This window comes from Lethenteron reissneri, chromosome 66, assembly GCF_015708825.2.
Source record: "Lethenteron reissneri isolate LAM-NWPU_2019-01 chromosome 66, ASM1570882v1, whole genome shotgun sequence".
Lineage (NCBI taxonomy): Eukaryota > Metazoa > Chordata > Hyperoartia > Petromyzontiformes > Petromyzontidae > Lethenteron > Lethenteron reissneri.
Genome location: NC_083844.1, coordinates 3,320,122 through 3,343,850, shown reverse-complemented (window position 1 = coordinate 3,343,850; position 23,729 = coordinate 3,320,122). Strand labels below are relative to the sequence as shown.

Genomic DNA, 23,729 nt, shown 5'->3' with positions numbered 1-23,729 from the left:
GTGCTCAAGTCAACCCGGGACGGGGACTGGCACCCCGGGGGGCTATGTGGTGCCACAGCGACGGGGCCGCTCTGCCGAGCCAGGGAGCCGCCCGGCTTCCCCCACCGCACTGCCCCCCATCACCCGCCCCACATAAGCACACACCCGCACGCATCCCCCCCCCCCCCCATAGAGCTGGAAGGGAAGGTTACCTGATCGACCGGTTTTTATCCGAGAGACCCTTATCGGGATTAATTCTCACGGTTTCCGGCGATCAGGGAATTGGATGACCTCCCCCGTGCTACGTGGTACCGCGGTGCTGCTGCCGGCCTTAATATGGTGTGGTCGCGGCGTGGGGCATTCGGCCACCGCGGTTGAGGCGCATTTCCCCCCACACACACCCCCACGAGTCGACGGGGCAAGCAGGGGAGGCACGAGACAGCATGAATAGCGGGGTCACAGGGGCTGTTGCGCATAGTCATGGGGGGTTGGGATAATTGCGCTTGAGCGCGCAGGCCCCATTGTTAGGAAGGGTAAGGGAGTAATTAGGATGTACGCCGCCAACGTCGCTCACTGATTAGCATATCAACAGCGCCTGGGGACTGCCGTGCGCGGGCTTGGGGTGCACGAGCCCATTGTTCAGCGCAGCATCCCCCTTTGGAGGTAGGGAGGATAAATAGAGGAGCGCAGAGGGGAAATCGCTTCTCTTACTCCAGCGCCAGGCGACCAGACGCAGCTCGAGCCAGCGACCCGGACGTCCGTGCGACGCACCGAGGCACGCGGTTAACACAAGGATCAGCGGACCGCCGTGGACACTTAACAGTGAGTAAGAAGGTGACTTAGAATCATAGCCGATAAATAGGGAATAGGTGCCGGTTTAGTGGAATAGGCCAGCCTCGTCGACTCACTAATTCAACATTAGTTATCAGGTAATAAATCATTAATAGCGAAGCGTGGTCTCGCGTGATCTTGTCGTGCAGTGTGAGCGTGTGGGAACGCGTGTGGTACTGTGTGTGCGTAAGCTCGCAGCGTGCGTAATCGGCGTCCCCCAGGTGCGCGATCATAGCGTAATCGGCTGCGCATTGTTGTACGGTTTATCTCGCGCGCACGGCGGCGGCGACTTTAGTCGTTGTGTCGGCGTGTGCCCCGCTGGCGTGTGCTCGTTACGTGTTATAAGTGTGAACGCGTGTGGTACGGGGTATGCGTAAGCTCTCGTCGTGCGAAATCGGCGTACCCCAGGTGCGCGATTGTAACGTGAGCGGCCAGCGCGGCGCAGAGAAGCGCAAGAGTGAGTGCCGTACGGAGCTGTGTGTGTGGGTGTGCGCGTACGTAATTAATCATGCCTGCTACGCGGACCCGCGGTGGGGTGGAACCCTCGGGCGACGGCTCCCACACCATGGGTGAGGAACTTAGCAGCGGTTCGCTTAGCAGCGGGGGGGCGATTGATGATGCTAGCCCGGCCGTTAGCATTATCGAGGGAGGGATCTCGGGGGCTAGCGACCCCCACACCCTCGCTTGTCGCCGTGAATGACGCCTTGGAGACAATGGGGATGGGGGGGGATGCCGCTTTGCGTTTCTGGACAATGCAGAGCCCTGGGGTCGGAGGGGTCGAGGGGGAGGGGGAGAAGAGATGGACTGCGTAGACAATGGGGCCTTCACACAATGGTGACGAAGAGTCACTGCGTACTACTGGCGATGATGCCGTGGATGATGACGAAGCTGCTGCCTCTGTGTCTATGCTGCAGTGTTGAGTCTGTGGTGCAGTGTTGAGTCTGTGGTGCAGTGTTGAGTCTATGGGTGGCGTTGAGTCTATGGTGCAGTGTTGAGTCTATGGTGCAGTGTTGAGTCTATGGTGCAGTGTTGAGTCTATGGTGCAGTGTTGAGTCTATGGTGCAGTGTTGAGTCTATGGTGGAGTGTTGAGTCTATGGTGCAGTGTTGAGTCTATGGTGCAGTGTTGAGTCTATGAGCAGTGTTGAGTCTATGAGCAGTGTTGAGTCTGTGGTGCAGTGTTGAGTCTATGGTGCAGTGTGGAGTCTATGGTGCAGTGTTGAGTTTATGGTGCAGTGTTGAGTCTATGGTGGAGTGTTGAGTCTGTGGTGCAATGTTGAGTCTATGGTGCAGTGTTGAGTCTATGGTGCAGTGTTGAGTCTATGAGCAGTGTTGAGCCTATGAGCAGTGTTGAGTCTATGGTGCAGTGTTGAGTCTGTGGTGCAGTGTTGAGTCTATGGTGCAGTGTGGAGTCTATGGTGCAGTGTTGAGTCTATGGTGCAGTGTTGAGTCTATGGTGGAGTGTTGAATCTGTGGTGCAGTGTTGAGTCTATGGTGCAGTGTTGAGTCTATGGTGCAGTGTTGAGTCTATGATGCAGTGTTGAGTCTATGGTGCAGTGTTGAGTCTATGGTGCAGTGTTGAGTCTGTGGTGCAGTGTTGAGTCTATGGTGTAGTGGTGAGTCTATGGTGCAGTGTTGAGTCTATGAGCAGTGTTGAGTCTATGAGCAGTGTTGAGTCTGTGGTGCAGTGTTGAGTCTATGGTGCAGTGTGGAGTCTATGGTGCAGTGTTGCGTCTATGGTGCAGTGTTGAGTCTATGGTGGAGTGTTGAGTCTGTGGTGCAGTGTTGAGTCTATGGTGCAGTGTTGAGTCTATGGTGCAGTGTTGAGTCTATGAGCAGTGTTGAGTCTAAAGTGGAGTGTTGAGTCTATGGTGCAGTGTTGAGTCTATGGTGTAGTGTTGAGTTTATGAGCAGTGTTGCGTCTATGAGCAGTGTTGAGTCTATGTTGCAGTGTTGAGTCTATGGGCAGTGCTGAGTCTACCGTGCAGTGTTGAGTCTATGGTGCAGTGTTGAGTCTATGGTGTAGTGTTGAGTCTATGAGCAGTGTTGAGTCTATGAGCAGTGTTGAGTCTATGAGCAGTGTTGAGTCTATGGTGGAGTGTTGAGTCTATGGGCAGTGTTGAGTCTATGGGCAGTGCTGAGTCTATGGTGAGTCTATGAGCAGTGTCGAGTCTACGTGTTGCGCCGTTACCAGGGCGCTGTTACTTTACTCGCCACCACGCTCACAGGCCGATAGGGGGCAGGCTGGAGGCTGAGTGGGATGTGTGTCGGTTAACCGAAGGTAACCCCCCTGGGCATCTCGTGACCGGAAGTGGAGACCCCAGACCCCCACGGGGTAGGGGGGTGGGGGCTAACGGTTCATTCCCGTCCCTTCCAGAGCCCTCTGGAAAGTTCGAGAGGGGGAGGAGGGGCGAGGGGCGGGGTAAGCCCCATCTTGTCTATAAAAGCCGGTCCCCTCTCAACGGCCACCGCCAGTGTTCGTCCACTCAAGATCCGAAGGCGTCTGAAGCAGAGGTCGCAACCGGGTACCCGATACCTGTACCCTACCCGTACCCTACCCGATACCCGTACCCTACCCGATACCCGGCGTTGAGAGTTGAGGGGGGTACGGGTACCTGTTTGCGACCCTGGTGCGGCCGGGTACGGGTACGGGTAGACCGCGAGTCACTGGTGAGTCACCGTTTGTCACTCATTTCCCAACGTCTTGTCTCTTCTCACAATTCAAGTTCCTGGAATCAACCCACCCGCGCCTTCAACATGGCTTCATCCCAGAGGTCGCTATCGGGTACGGGTACCCGTTTGCAACCTCTGGGCTGAACCTCCCTTAGGTTATCGGGTGAAGGGGGCTGTACCCCGTAGTGTTACAGCTGTTGTTACTGTTTAGTTGAAATAAACGCGTTGCCTCGAGAAGACGTCTCCGCGAAGTTTATACCCACAACATATGGGTGGCAGCGTTGAGTTTCTGGTGCAGTGTTGCGTCTATGGGCAGCGTTGCATCTAAACTTAAACATGTTTTTTTTATATTACCAGGTAAGGCCCCACTGAAATGTGTAGCTCTTTTGCAGAGGTGACCTGCCCATTACAAATGATAGCCCAACAAAGAGGCTCATCACATGGAAATGCATAGCAGCCAAATACTCTAAACACGTCACGTTGATTCTAAATTTGTAGGACCCGGAAAAAAATCCACGTGACCACGGGGAGAGACGCAAACTCCAAATATAGAGCAGCAGCAGCAGGCGTCAGGGTCGGGATCGAAACCACGACCTCCTGTGCACCAGGCGAGGCAGTTAACATCTAGCCACCGTGGCGTCTGGAACACAGCAACAGGCGGGACCGCATGCGATCAATGTGTTCTTTATTTCACGACACGACAACAACGACGACAATGTCGTCTTACACTCGACAACACGACAGTGGAATTACAGTGAGCCCAGCATAGGTTATCACGGAACCCTCCTTAACAACACATTCCTGCTGCGGAGGGAGCTGGTAGGAACGTTAGGTTGCTCAGTCAATGGCCAGGGTCAACGGCGGCGTGGTGTATTCCGCAAATATGCCCGACTGAGGGCGGGCACAAGCCGGCGTGAGTAGGTTAAACGTTGAGTTTTATAAGGGCACCACGGGGTGACCAGCCCCTCCCCACCCAGCCCCACCTCTCCCACCCTCCCCTCTTCACCCAGCCCCACCCCTCCCATTTTTGGATGCACGACGGACAGACACATTAATCCCATGTGTGCTGGTGTAACCAGGAGGTTCCTACCAGTACTACCACCCGACCCCCCTCAACTCTCAACGCCAATTCCCTCGCCACGACTCCCCGCACGGGCAGTCCGCGCTCTCCCGGAACGCGTCGCTTTCACGGGCGACAAATCGGTGGCACAACGCGATCGAGTCGAAAGGAGCCTAGCGCCAGAGGTCGCAAACGGGTTTTGATTCCTTACCCGTACCCGGCCGCACTAGGGTCGCAAACGGGTACCCGTACCCAGGCGGGTACGGGTATCGGGTACCCGGTTGCGACCTCTGCTTAGCGCCGAGGCGAGGAAAACGAAGCAGTGTGTACGGAACGGTTCCACCCCTCGGCGTAGGATCATCGTCGTCAAACAAAAAGAGCATTGGGATACTGCTGCTGCTGGGGCTGCTGGATGCTGCTTCGAGATGCTACCCACCACGCGCCTCAGTGTTTGTCCGGCCTCTGCGTTAGGCATCTCTCGCGCGTGCAATCGCGGATCTTGCTTTAACCCCCCACCCCCAATCTTGTATATATTAATTATTATCACGCGATTTTTCCATTACGTGGTGTTCTTCAGGAAAGCAACCACTACTAATGCCGCGTGACCGGAGATCAGGACTCGTCTACTTACAAACATTCGACTTGAGAACTTTCAGAGATACGGACAAATCTGTCCGTAAATCCAGTTGCCTGTTCGGTCCCAGAGTAGCAAGTTCAACCGCCCCGCGCAATAGATGGCGGTGGCAGTGGTGACATCTCGATCTGCAGAACGTGAAGAACCAGTGGCATTCACATCTGCAGATCACGAAGAACCAGTGGCATCTACATCTGCAGATCACGAAGAACCAGTGGCATCTACATCTGCAGAACGTGCAGAATCTGCGACATTCACATCTGCAGATCACAAAGAACCAGTGGCATCTACATCTACAGAACATGAAGAACCAGTGGCATCTACATCTACATAACGTGAAGAACCAGTGGCATCTACATCTACAGAACATGAAGAACCAGCGGCATCTACATCTAAAGAACGTGAAGAACCAGTGGCATCTACATCTGCAGATCACAAAGAACCAGCAGCATCTACATCTACAGAACGTGCAGAACCAGTGGCATCGACATCTGCAGAACGTGAAGAACCAGTGGCATCTACATCTACAGAACGTGAAGAACCAGTGGCATTTACATCTACAGAACATGAAGAACCAGTGGCATCTACATCTACAGAACATGAAGAAGCAGTGGCATCTACATCTGCAGAACGTGAAGAACCAGTGGCATCTACATCTGCAGAACGTAAAGAACCAGTGGCATCTACATCTGCAGAACGTGAAGAACCAGTGGCATCTACATCTGCAGAACGTGAACAACCAGTGGCATCTACATCTGCAGAACGTGAAAAACCAGTGGCATCTACATCTGCAGAACGTGAAGAACCAGTGGTATCCACATCTGCAGAACGTGAAGAACCAGTGGCATCTCCATCTGCAGAACATGAAGAACCAGTGGCATCTACATCTGCAGCACACGAAGAACCAGTGGCATCTACATCTGCAGAACGTGAAGAACCAGTGGCATTCACATCTGCAGAACATGAGAACCAGTGGCATCTCCACCTGCAGAACATGAACCAGTGGCATCTATATCTGCAGAACGTGAAGACCCAGTGGCATTCACATCTGCAGAAAATTATGAACTTTCAAATCCATTCCCCGTGTTTAGCGTACACGCCGAACAACATGTTTGGAGTCAACTTGAGTAAAGTTGGACTTGCGAACAAATGGACTTACGAACACACCTCTGGAACCGAACTCTTTCCGTAAGTGGGAGTGTCCCTGTACGTTGAACTTCTTTCGCGCCACCGTACGTAGCCAACCGTGCTAATCGGAGGTGCATGGGGGAAGCGCAATAAGCTAACGCAATGAATTTTCAATCTCGATGATGTAAAAGTGCATCACAGCTCCCAGTTGCTTCCTAATATCGGAAGAGCGTTCCAGACAGCCGCAGAAGCATATCTCAACGCGCTGCGCAATGGCGGTGACCCTACCTCTGGATATCGCCCCGAATCAGTCGGGCAGCAATAACTTTTCATCGGCTGCCAGAGGTCGCAAACGGGTTTTGATTCCTTACCCGTACCCGGCCGCACCAGGGTCGCAAACGGGTACCCGTACCTGGCCGGGTACGGGTAGCCGGGTATTGGGTATGGTACAGGTATCGGGTACCCGGTTGTGACCTTTGTCGGCTGCCTAATGCTGCTGCTGCGTGGAAGCTACCTGGCTGTCGCTCCATACACGAAGCTCCGGGTCTTTCTCAGCCACAGTCATGCCCGCCCTCACTTCTCTACGCTTGCGAAACGTGGACCCCTCTTATAGAACATCTGCGCCGGTGAGAAACATTGAGGTTGGCCCTGCCGTTGATGATCCATCTTGGGTTTAACCTGCAGGCTGGATTGTGTGAGGAGCTCACAAATCCTTGAAAGATTTGGACAAAGTCCCATCGGTGAGCTCCTCCGGCAGGCAAGGCTGTGTTGGCTGGGCCATGTCGCCCGCATGCCCAGCCACCGCATGCCTAAACAGCTTTTGTTCAGCTGGATAGAGGGTGCTAAACGGGCGCAGCACGGGCTAGAGAAGAGATGGAGTGATGTGGTACAGGAGGATGTGGAGCTGAGTGGACTTCTGCTCCATCCTGGGTTTAACCAGGCTGGATTGCACTTTTAAATGTAGATTGAAAATGAATTAGTTTCAGAACCGGCTTGTTGCGTTTAGTTTGTTGTCCTTCTGCTCCCGGAACCTCCAATTAGCACGGTTGGCTACGTACTTTGCAGAAGAAGTTCAACACACACACAAGTACACACTGCTAGTCCTCCACGATTGTGAAATGCACGGAACGACTCCAAGGATACCACTTCTACTACCATTGACGGACACGCAGGGGACACTGTGAGACGCAGAGAGACAGAGACGGTGAGACGCAGATCGACGCAGAGAGACGGAGAGAGATGGGGAGACAGAGACATGGAGAGACGCACTTTGCTCCATTGAACAGCATCATCACGACCACCACCACCATTACACCATCAATATAAAAGCTTGTAGATTGAAAACTCATTTTGTTGTTGTTGTGTGTTTAGTTTGTCGTCCTGTCACCCGTCCGCACCTGCAATTAGCGCTGTTGGCTACGTTACGGTGGTGGTTCAAACGCACACACACGTACGCACGCACACACACACGTACACACACGTACACGCACACATGCACACACACTCACGTACACACGCACACGTACATACACGTACATGCACACGTACACACACACACTTGTACATGCACACATGCACACTCACGTACACACGCACACGTACACACACTCACGTACACACACGTACACACACACACAGGGGCAACCCTCATCCTCTCTCTGTCTCAAGTCTCTGGTTCACAATCACGTGACCCTCAATGAGTCGACTCCTCTGGGTGTTGGTGGTGGGGGGGAGGGAGGGAGGATGGAGAGGGGGTAGAGAGAGAGGGGGAGAGGGAGGGAGGTAGGGTAGGGGAATGGGGGAGGGAGAGTGGGGAGATTTGGAGAGTGGGGAGATTTGGAGAGCGGGGAGATTTGGGGGGTGGGGAGATTTGGGGGGTGGGGAGATTTGAGGGGTGGGGAGATTTGGAGAGTGGGGAGATTTGGGGCGTGGGGAGATTTGGGGCGTGGGGAGATTTGGGGCGTGGGGAGAATTGGGGCGTGGGGAGATTTGGGGCTCCCTCCAGGAGGGGAAGGCGCTGCTCAGTCCAGGAACTTGCGGTTGGGGTTTGATCCAAAGAGGGAGACCCGGATCTCTGGCAACATCTGTTACGCAAGAATCATCATCATCATCAGCAGCAGTCATCATCATCATCAGAGTCATTATCATCAGCAGCAGTGTCATCATCATCATCAGTGTCGTCATCAGTGTCATAATCAGTGTCATCATCATCATCAGCAGTGTCATCATCATCAGCAGCAGTCATCATCATCAGTGTCATCAGTGTCATCATCATCAGCAGTATCATCATCAGCAGTCATCATCATCATGAGTATCATCATCATCATCGTCATCAGTCGCATCATCAGTAGTCATCGTCGTCATCATCATCGGCATCACCAGCAGTGTCATCCTCATCACCTGTAGGATCATCATCATCAGTAGCATCAGGAATGGGTGAGCGTGAGTGGGAGTGAGTGCATTGGTAGGTGAGTGGGCGAGTGAGTGATTGACCTAATGCGGGTGGTAAGTGGGTGGATGGGTGAGTGGGTGAGTGAGCGATTGGGCATGAGTGAGTGTGTGGTGGATGAGAGTGATTGGGTGAGTGGACAGGTGAACGAGCGAGTGAATGGGTGAGCATGAGTGGGAGTGAGTGCATTGGTGGGTGAGTGGGCGAGCTAACGCATGAGTGGGTGGGTGAGTGTGTGGTGGATGAGAGTGATTGGGTGAGTGGATGGGTGAGCGTAAGTGCATCGGTGGGTGAGTGGGCGAGCTCGGTAGGCGAGTGGGTAGGTGAGTGTGTGTGTGGGCAGGTGAGTGGGTGAGTGCGTGTGTGGGTAGGTGAGTAGCTAGGTGAGTGAGTGGGTAGGCAAGTGCGTGTGTGGGTAGGTGAGAAGGTAGGTGAGTGGGTGGTGAGAAGGTGAGGTGAGTGGGTGTGTGGGTAGCTGAGTGGGGACCTGCTGAGCCCTGAGTTCCAGTCGACTAGGATGTTACAGCACTTGATTTTGTGAGTAGGTAGGTGAGCTGGTAGGCGAGTGCGTGTGTGGGCAGGTGAGTGGGCAGGTGAGTAGGTGAGTGGCTAGGTGAGTGAGTGGGCAGGTGAGTGGGCAGGTGAGTGGGCAGGTGAGTGGGCAGGTGAGTGGGCAGGTGAGCTGGTAGGCGAGTGGATAGGTGAGTGGGTAGGTGAGTAGCTAGTTGAGTAGGTGAGTAGGCAGGTGAGTAGGTGAGTGAGTGGGTAGGTGAGTGGCTAGGTGAGCAGCTAGGTGAGTGAGTGGGTAGGTGAGTGGGTAGGTGAGTGGCTAGGTGAGTGGGTAGGTGAGTAGCTAGTTGAGTAGGTGAGTAGGCAGGTGAGTAGGTGAGTGAGTGGGTAGGTGAGTGGCTAGGTGAGCAGCTAGGTGAGTGAGTGGGTAGGTGAGTGGCTAGGTGAGTGGGCAGGTGAGTGGTTAGGTGAGTGGGTAGGTGAGTGGGCAGGTGCGTGGGTAGCCGAGCGCTGACCTGCTGAGCCATGAGTTCCAGCCGACTCTCCAGGGTGTTGGAGCACTTAATCTTCCCATCCTGACTGTACACCTCCACTCCCCCAGACCTACACACACAGACACGCACACACACAGACACACACACACACGTACACACACGCACACACACACGCACACACACACGCACACACACAGACACACAGACACACACACACACGCACGCGCACACACACAGGCACACACACAGACACACGCACGCACACACGCACACACACAGGCACGCACGCACACACACGCATGCACACACACAGGCACGCACACAGACACACGCACGCACGCACACACACACACAAGCACGCACACACAGACACACACACGCACGCACACAGACACGCACACACATACAGACACGCACACACATTCAGACACGCACACACACACACAGACACGCACACACACAGACACGCACAAAGCAAAGAACCCCCGTATAGCCGTTAATAGACCGTTGGGGCAAGTGCTTTTAGCGAGTGGCACCTATGAAGGCTACCGGCACTGTGGCACACGAGGGGGTGGGTGGCCAGCACCACGCCCGGCCGCCTTTGTCTCCCCAGTGGCGATGTTCACTACACACTACACCAGGTACTCATTTGAGGCTGAGTTAACCTAGGGGAGGCCCAGGACCGGTTCAGATAATCGTCACTACTGGTGTTGGTCGTTTAGCGGGAATCGAACTCGGGTCGCCGGGTTCGTAGCGCAGCGTAGCGCTAACCACTACGCTACCGCTCCCCATGCACGCGTACACACACACACACGTGTACACACACACACGTACACATGCGTATACACAGACACGCGTACACACACACACACGTACACATGCGTATACACAAACACGCGTACACACACACACGTACACATGCGTATACACAGACACGCGTACACACACACACACGTACACATGCGTATACACAGACACGCGTACACACACGTACACATGCGTATACACAGACACGCGTACACACACACACACACGTACACATGCGTATACAGACACGCGTACACACACACACACGTACACATGCGTATACACAGACACGCGTACACACACACACACACGTACACATGCGTATACAGACACGCGTACACACACACACACGTACACATGCGTATACACAGACACGCGTACACACGCGCGTACACACATGTACAGACACACAGACGCGTACTGACGCGTACACACACTCACACACGTACACACGTGCACACAACCACACGTGCGTGTGCGTGCGTACACTTCAAGAGGCAGGAAGACCGTCTCGTCCACGCGAGCGTCCAGATCTTTCTTGGTGACGTCGCGGTACGTGGGCAGCACCGTCTGCACCGCAGCCTGCATCACCAACATCACCACCATCATCATTACCATCACCACCATCGTCATCATCAACAACATCACCAACATCACCACCATCGTCATCATCAACAACATCACCAACATCACCACCATCACCACCATCGTCATCATCAACAACATCACCATCATCACCAACATCACCACCATCATCATTACCATCACCACCATCACCACCACCATCACCACCATCACCATCATCACCACCATCGTCATCATCACCAACATCACCAACATCACCACCGTCATCACCACCATCATCACCATCATCATCACCACCATCACCACCATCACCACCATCACCACCACCATCGTCATCATCACCAACATCACCAACGTCACCACCATCATCACCACCATCACCACCATCACCACCACCATGGCACCACCACTACCACCGTCACCACCATCATCCTCACCACCATCATCATCACCATCACCAACATCACCACCGTCATCACCACCATCACCACCACCATCACCACCGTCATCACTGTCACTACCGTGACCACCGTCGATAGTGATGGTGGTGATGTTGATGGTAGTAATGGTGGTGATGATGATGACGGTGGTGATGGTGGTGGTGATGGTGGTCATGTTGATGATGGTGGTGATGACGGTGGTGATGGTGGTGGTGATGGTGGTGATGACGTTGATGATGGTGGTAATGATGACGGTGATGGTGATGATGTTGATGATGGTTGTGATGGTTGTGATGGTGGTAGCGGTGGTGGTGATGGTGGTGATGACGTTGATGATGGTTAGTGATGGTAATGATGACGGTGATGGTGGTGATGATGACGGTGGTGGTAATGGTGGTGATGGCGATGGTGGTCACGGTGGCGGCGACGGTGATGACGATGGTGATGGTGACGGCGGTGGTGGTGGTGATGATGACGGTGGTGGTGATGGCGGTGATGATGGCGGTGATGGTTGTGACGGTGGTGGTGGTGGTAGTGACGGTGGTGGTGGTGACGGTGGTGGTAGTGACGGTGGTGGTGACGGTGGTGATGATGGGGACGGTGGTGATGGTGGTGGTGATGGTGGTCATGTTGATGATGGTGGTGATGACGGTGGTGATGGTGGTGGTGATGGTGGTGATGACGTTGATGATGGTGGTAATGATGACGGTGATGGTGATGATGTTGATGATGGTTGTGATGGTTGTGATGGTGGTAGCGGTGGTGGTGATGGTGGTGATGACGTTGATGATGGTTAGTGATGGTAATGATGACGGTGATGGTGGTGATGATGACGGTGGTGGTAATGGTGGTGATGGCGATGGTGGTGACGGTGGCGGCGACGGTGATGACGATGGTGATGGTGACGGCGGTGGTGGTGGTGATGATGACGGTGGTGGTGATGGCGGTGATGATGGCGGTGATGGTTGTGACGGTGGTGGTGGTGGTAGTGACGGTGGTGGTGGTGACGGTGGTGGTAGTGACGGTGGTGGTGACGGTGGTGATGATGGGGACGGTGGTGATGGTGGTGATGATGGTGGTGACGTTGCTGGGTGGTGGTGTCACCTTAACCATGGCCACGTCCACCTTACGGCACCGGATAATCACCACGGGCTCCAGCAGCTGGTACAGACCCTGCAACAACATCAACAACATCACCATCACCACCATCACCACCATCATCACGACCACCATCACCATTACCATCATCATTACCACCAACATCATCACCACCATCACCACCATCACCATGTCTCTCTGCGTATGTCCCTGTGTGTGTCTCTGTACGAGTGAGTGTCTCTCCGTGCGTGCGTGTCTCTCAGCGCGTCTGTCTCTCAGCGCGTCTGTCTCTCAGCGCGTCTGTCTCTCCGTGCGTGTCTGTGCATGTCTCTCCGTGCGTGTCTGTGCATGTCTCTCCGTGCGTGTCTCTGTGCGTGTCTCTCTGTGCGTGTCTCTGTGTGCGTGTCTCTGTGTGCGTGTCTCTGTGTCTCTCTGTGTGTCTTTCCTTGCGTGTCTCTGTGTGTCTCTGTGCGTGTCTCTGCGTGTCTCTGTGCATGTCTCTGTGCGTGTCTCTGTGTCTCTGTGCGTGTCTCTCTCTCCGTGCGTGTCTCTGTGTGTCTCTCTGCGTGTCTCCGTGCGTGTCTCCGTGCGTGTCTCTGTGCGTGTCTCTGTGCGTGTCTCTGCGCGTGTCTCTCCGTGCGTGCGTCACCTGCAGCAGGAGACCGTCCAGCAGTGCCTGGTAGCGCGCTTGGTTCTTGGTGACCTCCGCCTGCCGACGCCGCCCCTCACTCAGCAGCTCCTGCACACACGGCCGGGGGGCCGGGGGCGAAGGGGGGCGGAGGGTGGGTCACGTGGTCAAGACGCGACAATCCCAAACTGATCTTGGTGCGGCCCCAGCGACAGCCGTCCCCCTGTGTGTTGACCCAGAATCGTGGTTTATTTGTGGTATTTGTGGGGAGTTCGGTCCACGTGAATATCGAGGTCGCGTCGGGAAGCCCGCCGACACTGCACGGCACAATCAGCAAGAGGGTCTCTCCCCGTGTCGCGTCGACGGAGCGCGCCAACTCGTTACTGGCTCAGAGAGAGCAAAGCCACATCATCATTTACGACCTCATACCTCGTGCAGTGTAAATGTTGCGGATCGACTCTCCAACACACCCGGGGCTGGACCAGCGACGAATTGGCCACGTTCTGTTCACGTGACAAACCTCGCCGATTGGCTGTGTCGGGTGGTGGCCGGTTTAGCGACACATTTATAGATTTACGCGATCTAACCCAAAAAAAACGATATGTTACGGATGATATTGGCTGCGAAAGCCTGCATGTTAAACCGTTATAATTACCACCGTTACCACCACCGTCACCACCGTCACCACCACCACCGTCACCACCACCACCGTCACCACCACCACCGTCACCACCGCCACCGTCACCACCGCCACCGTCACCACCGCCACCGTCACCACCGCCACCGTCACCACCGCCACCGTCACCACCGTCACCACCGTCACCACCGTCACCACCACCGTCACCACCACCGTCACCACCACCGTCACCACCACCGTCACCACCACCACCGTCACCACCACCACCGTCACCACCACCGTCACCACCACCACCGTCACCACCACCACCATCACCACCCCCGTCACCACCACCGTCACCACCACCACCGTCACCACCCCCGTCACCACCCCCGTCACCACCACCACCGTCACCACCGTCACCACCGTCACCACCGTCACCACCGTCACCACCACCACCGTCACCACCACCGTCACCACCACCGTTGTCACCACCACCGTCACCACCACCGTCACCATGACCACCACCACCGTCACCACGACCACCACCACCGTCACCACCGTCGTCACCACGACCACCACCACAGGTCACCTGCACGAGGTCCTCGCGAGCTCGGAGCACCTTGAGCCGGGCCTGGTTCATCAGGTTGGACATCTGTCTGTGGACGGGGGATTTGGGGGTGGGGGGGGAGATAGAGGGAGGGAGTGGAGGGTGGGAGGGAGGGAGAGGGGGTAGAGAGGAGAGAGAGGAGAAGAGATGGGGGGAGAGGGAGAGGGGGGGGGAATGAGAGAGGGGGGGGAGAGGGAGGAGAGATGGAGAGGGGGGAGAGGGAGAGTGAGGGGGGAGAGGGGGGAAAGGGAGGGGAGAGGGGGGGAAAGAGAGGGGGAGAGAGAGTGGAGGAGAGAGAGAGGGGGGAGAGAGCAGGAGAGCCAGAGAGGGGGAGGGAGAGAAAGATGGGGATAGCGGGAGGGATGCGGAGGAGAGGGAGGGATAAAAAAAGAGGGAGGGGGAGAGAAGGAGAAAGAGGGTGAGTGAGAGGGAGAGAGAGAGGGGCGAGAGAATCAGAATCAGAATATTTATACTCGAGGAATCCGATGAATATCCAGAAGAGGGCACGGGGTCAGAACCACAAGCGACGCTGCACACAACCACGACAGGGCTGCACAGTGGAGGAACGGTAAAGCGAATCACCGTAATATACAAACACACAATCCTATTATTATATGTTGGTACTGGCAAAGGAGGTCTAATGATGTAGATGCTCACCCCGAACCCTTATTACTTTTGTATTGTGAGGATATATCCGGCTCACTGACGTATCACAACTCGTCATGATGATTGGCTCTGCCGGTCCTGGTTTACAGCCAATGGGGGGAAGCCTAGGTGCGTGGCCCTGACGTGATGGAAAGGTGACAGCTGTTTGTAGAGGATTGGTTCTGCTGGCTTTGGCCACAGCCAATGGGGAGAGGAGTCAGGGGCGTGGCCCCGGGAGCCTACGAGGGAGCCTGGAATATTCCATGGAGGCTAACCAGGATTGGTGGAAACGTACCACGTGACCCGGGTATTAAATATGGGTGGAGACGAACGACACGTGGTCAGAATGGGAACGAACGGAGGAAGGGGGCCACGCTGGAGCGGGGCTCCGGGTTGCCACGTGGCAGTGCGTCTCTCTCTCTCTATCTGTCGCTCTCACGCTCCCTGTCAGCAGCGTGAAGGACAAGCTGTAATATAAGTTGAATAAAAGACGTATTCCAGAAGTCGCCTCAATGAGCTGTATTACACTTTGATAGTGCAGCATTGTCTTTGAGCTGTGGACGCCTTTTGGCATCCTCTGGTCGAGCACCAATTGAGACGAGGCTCAAAAGAAAGCCGTCTCTTGGTGTGGACCAATCAGTTTCAAGGACAATGCATGGAACTGATCAGAGCCACGTTAGTTTGCGTGTTCGCCACCAGTAGCTCGCGTGTGGGTAATACAGTAACTTGATTCCTTCCAAAAGCTTGAATATATCTGGTGTTTAAACATCTTAACATCTCCTGTTTTGATAATTGGTTTTTTACCCTTCTATCTGGCAATAAAACTGACACCTTTATTACAAGGAGTCATGTTTACATAGACCACAATACCTGCAGTCATAATGCAAACAAAAAACACAACTCTGATAATGTGCACTGTCCTTGAAGTTGAATGGTCCACACCCGAGACAGCTTTCCTTAGAGCCTAGTCTCACGTGGGTTGGACCAGATGACGCCAAAAGGCGCGCAACTCAAAGACAATGCACCATCAGAGTATGAGAGCTCGGGGTAAGCATTTACACCATTGGAACCTCATTTGCCAGTAAAAATATAATTGTTTTTTTACCCTTCTATCTGGCAACAAAACTGACACCTTTTTATATTTTTACTGGCAAATGAGGTTCCAATGGTGTAAACCTCCTGTTTTATTGCCAGAGAGGGTAAAACCGCTTCTTATCTTTCATACTCTGATACTGCCAAAAAGGTCCCATGATTTGGCTGCTCACCCCAAGCTATAAATGCTCTTGATACTGCATTGTCCTTGCACTGGTCGCCTGTTGGTGATGTTCGCTGGTCTAACGCCGGCGGTGAGACTGGGCCATGAATAACACGGCGACCGTCACTCTGGTGGAGGCCAATCAGTTTCAAAGACAATGCATGTCACATCATTATTAGTATCAGAGCCATGTTTGTTTACATGGTTTGCCACATACTCAGAGACCCACAGAGACCCATACTCATAGAGACCTATAGACCCATACTCATAGAGGCCAATCGAGACTTAGAGACTTTTACTCATAGAGACTTACACTCATAGATACCCACAGCGACCCAGACCCATACTCATAGACTCGGACACCCAGAGAGACCCATACTCATAGAGACCCATACTCAGAGACCGACAGAGACCCACAGAGACCCAGACCCATACTCATAGACTCACAGACACCCACAGAGACCCATACTCAGAGACCGACAGAGACCCACAGAGACTCATACTCATAGAGACCCAGTTATAGAGAACCACAGAGACCCATACTCAGATACCCACAGAGACCCATAGACCCATACTCAGAGACCCTTACTCATAGAGACCCACAGACACCCATACTCAAAGAGACCCACAAGGAGAGCCGCAGATACTGATACTCAGAGATCCACAGACACCCACAGAGACCCACAGTTTACACCACTTTCTCCCTACGGTCTGCCCGGGGGAGAGCTGTTGGCTTTGTGAGAATGGAAACTACCTCCACCACCTCCACCACCACCTCTACCACCACCTCCACCACTACCTCCACCACCACCAGCACCACCAGCACCACCACCACCACCAGCACCACCAGCACCACCAGCACCACCAGCACCACCAGCACCAGCCCCACCCACACCACCACCACCATCAGCACCACCAGCACCACCACCACCACCACTCACATCTTCTTCTGCTGGTCGATCTGCTTCTCCTTCTTCTCGTAGTGCTCCATGATCTTGAGGCGCTGCGTCTGCACCAGGCGGCCCTTCTCAATGTTGAACTCCTCCTCCGCCTAGACAGACAGAGACGGACAGAGACGGACAGACACAAAGACAAAGGTCCCCCGGGTAGGCTTGCAACAAACGGGCGGGAGGAGCAAGAAAAGAGCGAGGGTAGGAGGTAGGATGAGGGAGGAAGGATGAGGAGGGTGGAAGGACGGAGGGAGTTTCAGCGCAGGGAGGGCTCACCTTAGCGTCGATCTCCTCCGCTTTCTCGTTGGCCTCTTGCTCGATGAAAGCCATCATGTGCTTTATCTGCCAACAACAAAGACAAAGATACCCCCTGTAGAACTCACTCACCCACTCACACACCCATTGACTCACCCACTTACCCACCCACTGACTCACAAACTCACTCACACACTCACACATGCACTGACTCACCCACCCACCCACTGACTCACTCACCCACTCACTCACTCACCCACCCACTCACAAACTCACTCAGCCACTCACCCACCCACTGAATCATGCACTCACACACTCAATCACCCACTGACCCACACACCCACTGACTCACACACTCACTCATTCACTCACCCACCCACTAAATCACGGACTCACACACTCACCGACACACACTCAGCTACTCAGCCACTCACACACCCACTGAGTCACACACTCACCCACTGACTCACACACCCACTTAAGCACACACTCACTGACTCAGGCACTCAGCCACTCACCCACCCACTGACTCACCCATCCACTAACTCACTCACTCACTCACTGACTCACGCACTCAGCCACTCACCCACCCACTGACTCACCCATCCACTAACTCACTCACTCACTGACTCAGGCACTCAGCCACTCACCCACCCACTGACTCACCCATCCACTAATTCACTCACTCACTGACTCAGGCACTCAGCCACTCACCCACCCACTGACTCACACATCCACTAATTCACTCACTCACTGACTCAGGCACTCAGCCACTCACCCACCCACTGACTCACCCATCCACTAACTCACTCACTCACTGACTCAGGCACTCAGCCACTCACCCACCCACTGACTCACCCATCCACTAACTCACTCACTCACTGACTCAGGCACTCACCCACCCACTGACTCACCCATCCACTAACTCACTCACTCACTGACTCAGGCACTCAGCCACTCACCCACCCACTGACACCCATCCACTAACTCACTCACTGACTCACGCACTCAGCCACTCACCCACCCACTAACTCACCCATCCACTAACTCACTCACTCACTGACTCACGCACTCAGCCACTCACCCACCCACTGACTCACCCATCCACTAACTCACACTCACTGACTCACGCACTCAGCTACTCACCCACCCACTGACTCACCCATCCACGAACTCAACCACTCACTGACTCACGCACTCAGCTACTCACCCACCCACTGACTCACCCATCCACGAACTCAACTACTCACTGACTCACGCACTCAGCTACCCACCCACTGACTCACCCATCCACGAACTCAACCACTCACTGACTCACGCACTCAGCCACTCACCCACCCACTGACTCACCCATCCACGAACTCACTCACTGACTCACGCACTCAGCCACTCACCCACCCACTGACTCACCCATCCACTAACTCACTCACTCACTGACTCACGCACTCAGCCACTCATCCACCCACTGACTCGCCCATCCACTAACTCACTCACTCACGACACCCAAAGACAAGCATCCCTCGTATAGGCTTCACAGACTGTTGGGGCAAGTGTTGCTAGCTAACAGCAGCACCTACGAAGGCCGGCACTGTGGCACACGAGGGGGTGGGGTGGCCAGAACTACGCCCGGCCGCCTTTGTCTCCCCAGTGGCGATGTTTCCTACACATCGCACCGGATACTCATTCGAGGCCGAATCGACCTAGGGGAGGCCCAGGACCGGTTCAGATAATCCTGACCGGTGTTGATGGCCGTGGGCGGGAGTCGAACTCGGGTGACTGCTTGGTTCGTAGCGCAGTGCAAGCACGCTAACCGCAGCGCCACCGCTCCCCGCACTCCGTGTTGTACTCATGACAATATTATTACAACCCAGCTTAAATATACGCTCCAAGCCTGGGGTGTTTCATTCAGACGCTGTCTTCCCGACAGCCCTGTTCTTCACCTGATTACGGCTGCTTGCGTTGTGGCCGAAACGTTGTGAGAATTTTTATTATTTTATTATTTCCCTTCTACGTGACTTTACCGAAAGAACCAAGAAGATGAATCCCTGCAGTCACGAAAGCTTTAAATCGAAATTTAATATTATTACATTTTCGTGATATCTCCTTGAGACGTCAATGACCGTGATTATATCGCCTCGCTTTCTGGAAGTTGTGTCATTTCGGCAGCGTTTGTTCAGCAAATGCACACACACACACAAAATTAACCCGTGAAAACAAAGTTTTTCACTATAAATCGTTTATATGCGTGGCATCGGTTTTATTTTATTATTCATTTCTGTTTTTCTTGAGTAAGAGTTTCATTTTTATCACATTGGTATTTTAAATTAAATATGAAAAAAAATCCCTAAAAAGAGGAAAAATTTGGAAAAAAAAAATTCACGAACATAAATTGTCACGCACAACGAGTCTGCGTGCAAAATGTCAGCTCGATTGGATCACGGGAAGTGGGTTAAAAACGACCGAAAGATTTTCACGGTCGTAAGCGCGCAAGCAAGCAAGTGAACTTAATATAAAGGATTTTAAAAAACCCTGGACCCGTTTCAGACATTCAGTGCCTCAGCAGCAGCAGAGCCTGGCTCTGCTTGAATCAATGATGACGAACTGCCCCAGATGTCTATAGGCAAGGGCCGGTTTCGACATTCAGTGTATCAGCAGCAGAGCCTGGCTCTGCTTGAATCAATGATGACGAATTTCCCCAGATGTCTATAGGCAAGGGCCGGTTTCAACATTCAGTGTATCAGCAGCAGAGCCTGGCTCTGCTTGAATCAATGATGACGAATTTCCCCAGATGTCTATAGGCAAGGGCCGGTTTCAACATTCAGTGTATCAGCAGCAGAGCCTGGCTCTGCTTGAATCAATGATGACGAATTTCCCCAGATGTCTATAGGCAAGGGCCGGTTTCAACATTCAGTGTATCAGCAGCAGAGCCTGGCTCTGCTTGAATGAATGATGACGAATTTCCCCAGATGTCTATAGGCAAGGGCCGGTTTCAACATTCAGTGTATCAGCAGCAGAGCCTGGCTCTGCTTGAATGAATGATGACGAATTTCCCCAGATGTCTATAGGCAAGGGCCGGTTTCAACATTCAGTGTATCAGCAGCAGAGCCTGGCTCTGCTTGAATCAATGATGACGAATTTCCCCAGATGTCTATAGGCAAGGGCCGGTTTCAACATTCAGTGTATCAGCAGCAGAGCCTGGCTCTGCTTGAATGAATGATGACGAATTTCCCCAGATGTCTATAGGCAAGGGCCGGTTTCAACATTCAGTGTATCAGCAGCAGAGCCTGGCTCTGCTTGAATCAATGATGACGAATTTCCCCAGATGTCTATAGGCAAGGGCCGGTTTCAACATTCAGTGTATCAGCAGCAGAGCCTGGCTCTGCTTGAATCAATGATGACGAATTTCCCCAGATGTCTATAGGCAAGGGCCGGTTTCAACATTCAGTGTATCAGCAGCAGAGCCTGGCTCTGCTTGAATCAATGATGACGAATTTCCCCAGATGTCTATGGGCAAGGGCCGGTTTCGACATTCAGTGTATCAGCAGCAGAGCCTGGCTCTGCTTGAATGAATGATGACGAATTTCCCCAGATGTCTATAGGCAAGGGCCGGTTTCAACATTCAGTGTATCAGCAGCAGAGCCTGGCTCTGCTTGAATCAATGCTGGCGAATTTCCCCAGATGTCTATAGGCAAGGGCCGGTTTCAACATTCAGTGTATCAGCAGCAGAGCCTGGCTCTGCTTGAATCAATGATGACGAATTTCCCCAGATGTCTATAGGCAAGGGCCGGTTTCAACATTCAGTGTATCAGCAGCAGAGCCTGGCTCTGCTTGAATGAATGATGACGAATTTCCCCAGATGTCTATAGGCAAGGGCCGGTTTCAACAATCAGTTCCTCATCATCAGCAGCGAGTGAGTTTGGAGCGAGGGAGGGGGGAGCACGCGCGCGTCACGTGACTTGTTTTATTTCACATCCGGTTTAAATTCTCCCCCCCCCCATCATCACGTGAGACGACAACGACGACTTCCGATTTAAAGACACGAACACCGGCTTGTGTGACGGTGGTGGCATGAGGCTTTGACGACACAACTACCACCACCACAACCACCAGCACAACCACCAGCACAACCACCACCACAACAACAACCACCACCACAACAACAACCACCAACACAACAACCACCAACACAACCACCAACACAACCACCACCAACACAACCACCACCAACACAACCACCACCACACCCACCTACACAACCACCACCACACCCACCTACACAACCACCACCACACCCACCTACACAACCACCACCACCAACACAACCACCACCACAACCACCACCACCACAACCACCAGCACAACCACCAGCACAACCACCACCACAACCACCACCAACACAACCACCACCACGACACCATATTGTATTCCCGTGCCACCCGTGGTGTTGGCGTTGTAACGAACGCGATCTTTTACTACGTACGGCGAGAAAGAAGCTCAACGTAGTGTTACATTCATTCAAAATACAGTACAGAGTACACAAAGACAAAGGTTCCCCCAGGTAGCCTCTAACAGGTTGTAGGGGCAAGTGCTGTTAGTAGCGAGTGGCACCTCGCCCTACACACAGAGACAAAGGTTCCCCCAGGTAGCCTCTAACAGGTTGTAGGGGCAAGTGCTGTTAGTAGCGAGTGGCACCTCACCCTACACACAGAGACAAAGGTTCCCCCAGGTAGCCTCTAACAGGTTGTAGGGGCAAGTGCTGTTAGTAGCGAGTGGCACCTCATCCTACACACAGAGACAAAGGTTCCCCCAGGTAGCCTCTAAGAGAGTGTAGGGGCAAGTGCTGTTAGCAAGCGGGTAGCAGCAGCGTCTATGAATGCCGGCACTGTGGTACACCACGCCCGGCCGCCTTTGTCTCCCCCAGTGCTAGCGATGTCTACTACTACTACTCCACACCGCTACACCAAGTACTCATTTGAGGCTGAGTCGACCTAGGGGAGGAGGCCCAGGTGCGGTGTTGGTGGTGGCGCTAACCACTACACCACCGCTCACCAACCACACATAGTACAGTACAACATACATAGTACAGTACAACATACATAGTACAGTACAACATACATAGTACAGTACAACATACGTAGTACAGTATAACGTACGTCCAAAATGCAGATTGTAAACACACAACCGGTGTAGTGCTACACTATACACTACACTACTATGCACTACACTACTATACACTACACTACTACACTATACACTACACTGCACTACTATACACTACACTACTATACACTACAATACACACTACACTACTAAACACTCCCAGCCACCATGATGATGATGAGAGACGCAGACGCCACATACACAGCAGGCATCGTCAGGGGTCGGGATCGAACCCACGACCTCCTGTAGACCGGGCGAGGTCGTCAACATCGCCCAGCCACCGTGGTGCCATCACGGTTCGATTCAATGGAACCGCGGCCCGCGATGCTACAGCCGGGTCGCCCCCCTCACCTGCTTCTGAACGTCCGCATCGCTGAGCGCCATCTCGCCGAACAAGAAACAGACAGGAGGGAGGAGGAGAAATGGCGAATGTGACAATGGGAGTTGACGATTAAATTATCGCGGATTTTTTAATAAAAATTTGTAATTTTTTGCGAATCCCCGTCAGCCGCCTTCCGTCGCTCGCTCTGCCCTCAGCCGAATGGGAGCCGGGGGGGGTGGGGCAGGAGGGGGGGTGAGGGGTAGAGGGGGAGGGGCCAAGGTGCGGGGGGATAATGGAGCTCTCTGATTGGCTTAACGCGCCGAGTGGGTGGGGTGAAGGGTGGAGGGGGGGATGATACGGCTCTCTGATTGGTTCAACGCGCTGAGTTGCGGAGTGTACGGAGGGGAGGGGTGAGGAGGGAAGAGGGGGGGGGTGATACGGGTGTTTGATTGGCTCAACGCGTCGAGAGGGGCGTTTCGAAGCGTGGAGGGGAGGGGGCAGGGGGGATAATGCAGCTCTCTGATTGGCTAAACGCTCTGAGTTGGGGCGTGTACAGGGGGAGGGTTAGAGGGGTGGGGGTGCGGGGGGGATAATGCGGCTCT

At 53.8% G+C, this 23,729-nt stretch overlaps 1 protein-coding gene across 1 annotated transcript; it reads right to left on the bottom strand.

Annotated features, from left to right (window-relative positions):
- Window positions 1-7,485: 7,485 nt before the first annotated feature.
- Window positions 7,486-23,351, bottom strand: LOC133359977 (V-type proton ATPase subunit E 1-like). The gene is made up of 9 exons (XM_061578543.1): window positions 23,157-23,351; window positions 17,667-17,732; window positions 17,382-17,491; window positions 14,523-14,589; window positions 13,336-13,425; window positions 12,693-12,761; window positions 11,051-11,145; window positions 9,778-9,865; window positions 7,486-8,387 (listed from the first exon to the last, which is right to left on the bottom strand). Exons 1-9 carry the CDS (start codon window positions 23,187-23,189, stop codon window positions 8,325-8,327), a joined length of 681 nt encoding a protein of 226 aa, XP_061434527.1. The 5' UTR covers window positions 23,190-23,351; the 3' UTR covers window positions 7,486-8,324.
- Window positions 23,352-23,729: the final 378 nt, after the last annotated feature.

Excerpts from the sequence above, each read along its gene's own strand:
- LOC133359977 (XM_061578543.1), bottom strand. The coding sequence starts at position 23,189 with ATGGCGCTCAGCGATGCGGACGTTCAGAAGCAG. Across the intron at positions 12,762-13,335 it reads TGGACGGTCTCCTGCTGCAG|GGTCTGTACCAGCTGCTGGA; the intron begins GTGACGCACGCA and ends ATGTTGTTGCAG. Across the intron at positions 9,866-11,050 it reads GTCTTCCTGCCTCTTGAAGT|GTCTGGGGGAGTGGAGGTGT; the intron begins GTACGCACGCAC and ends CTGTGTGTGTAG.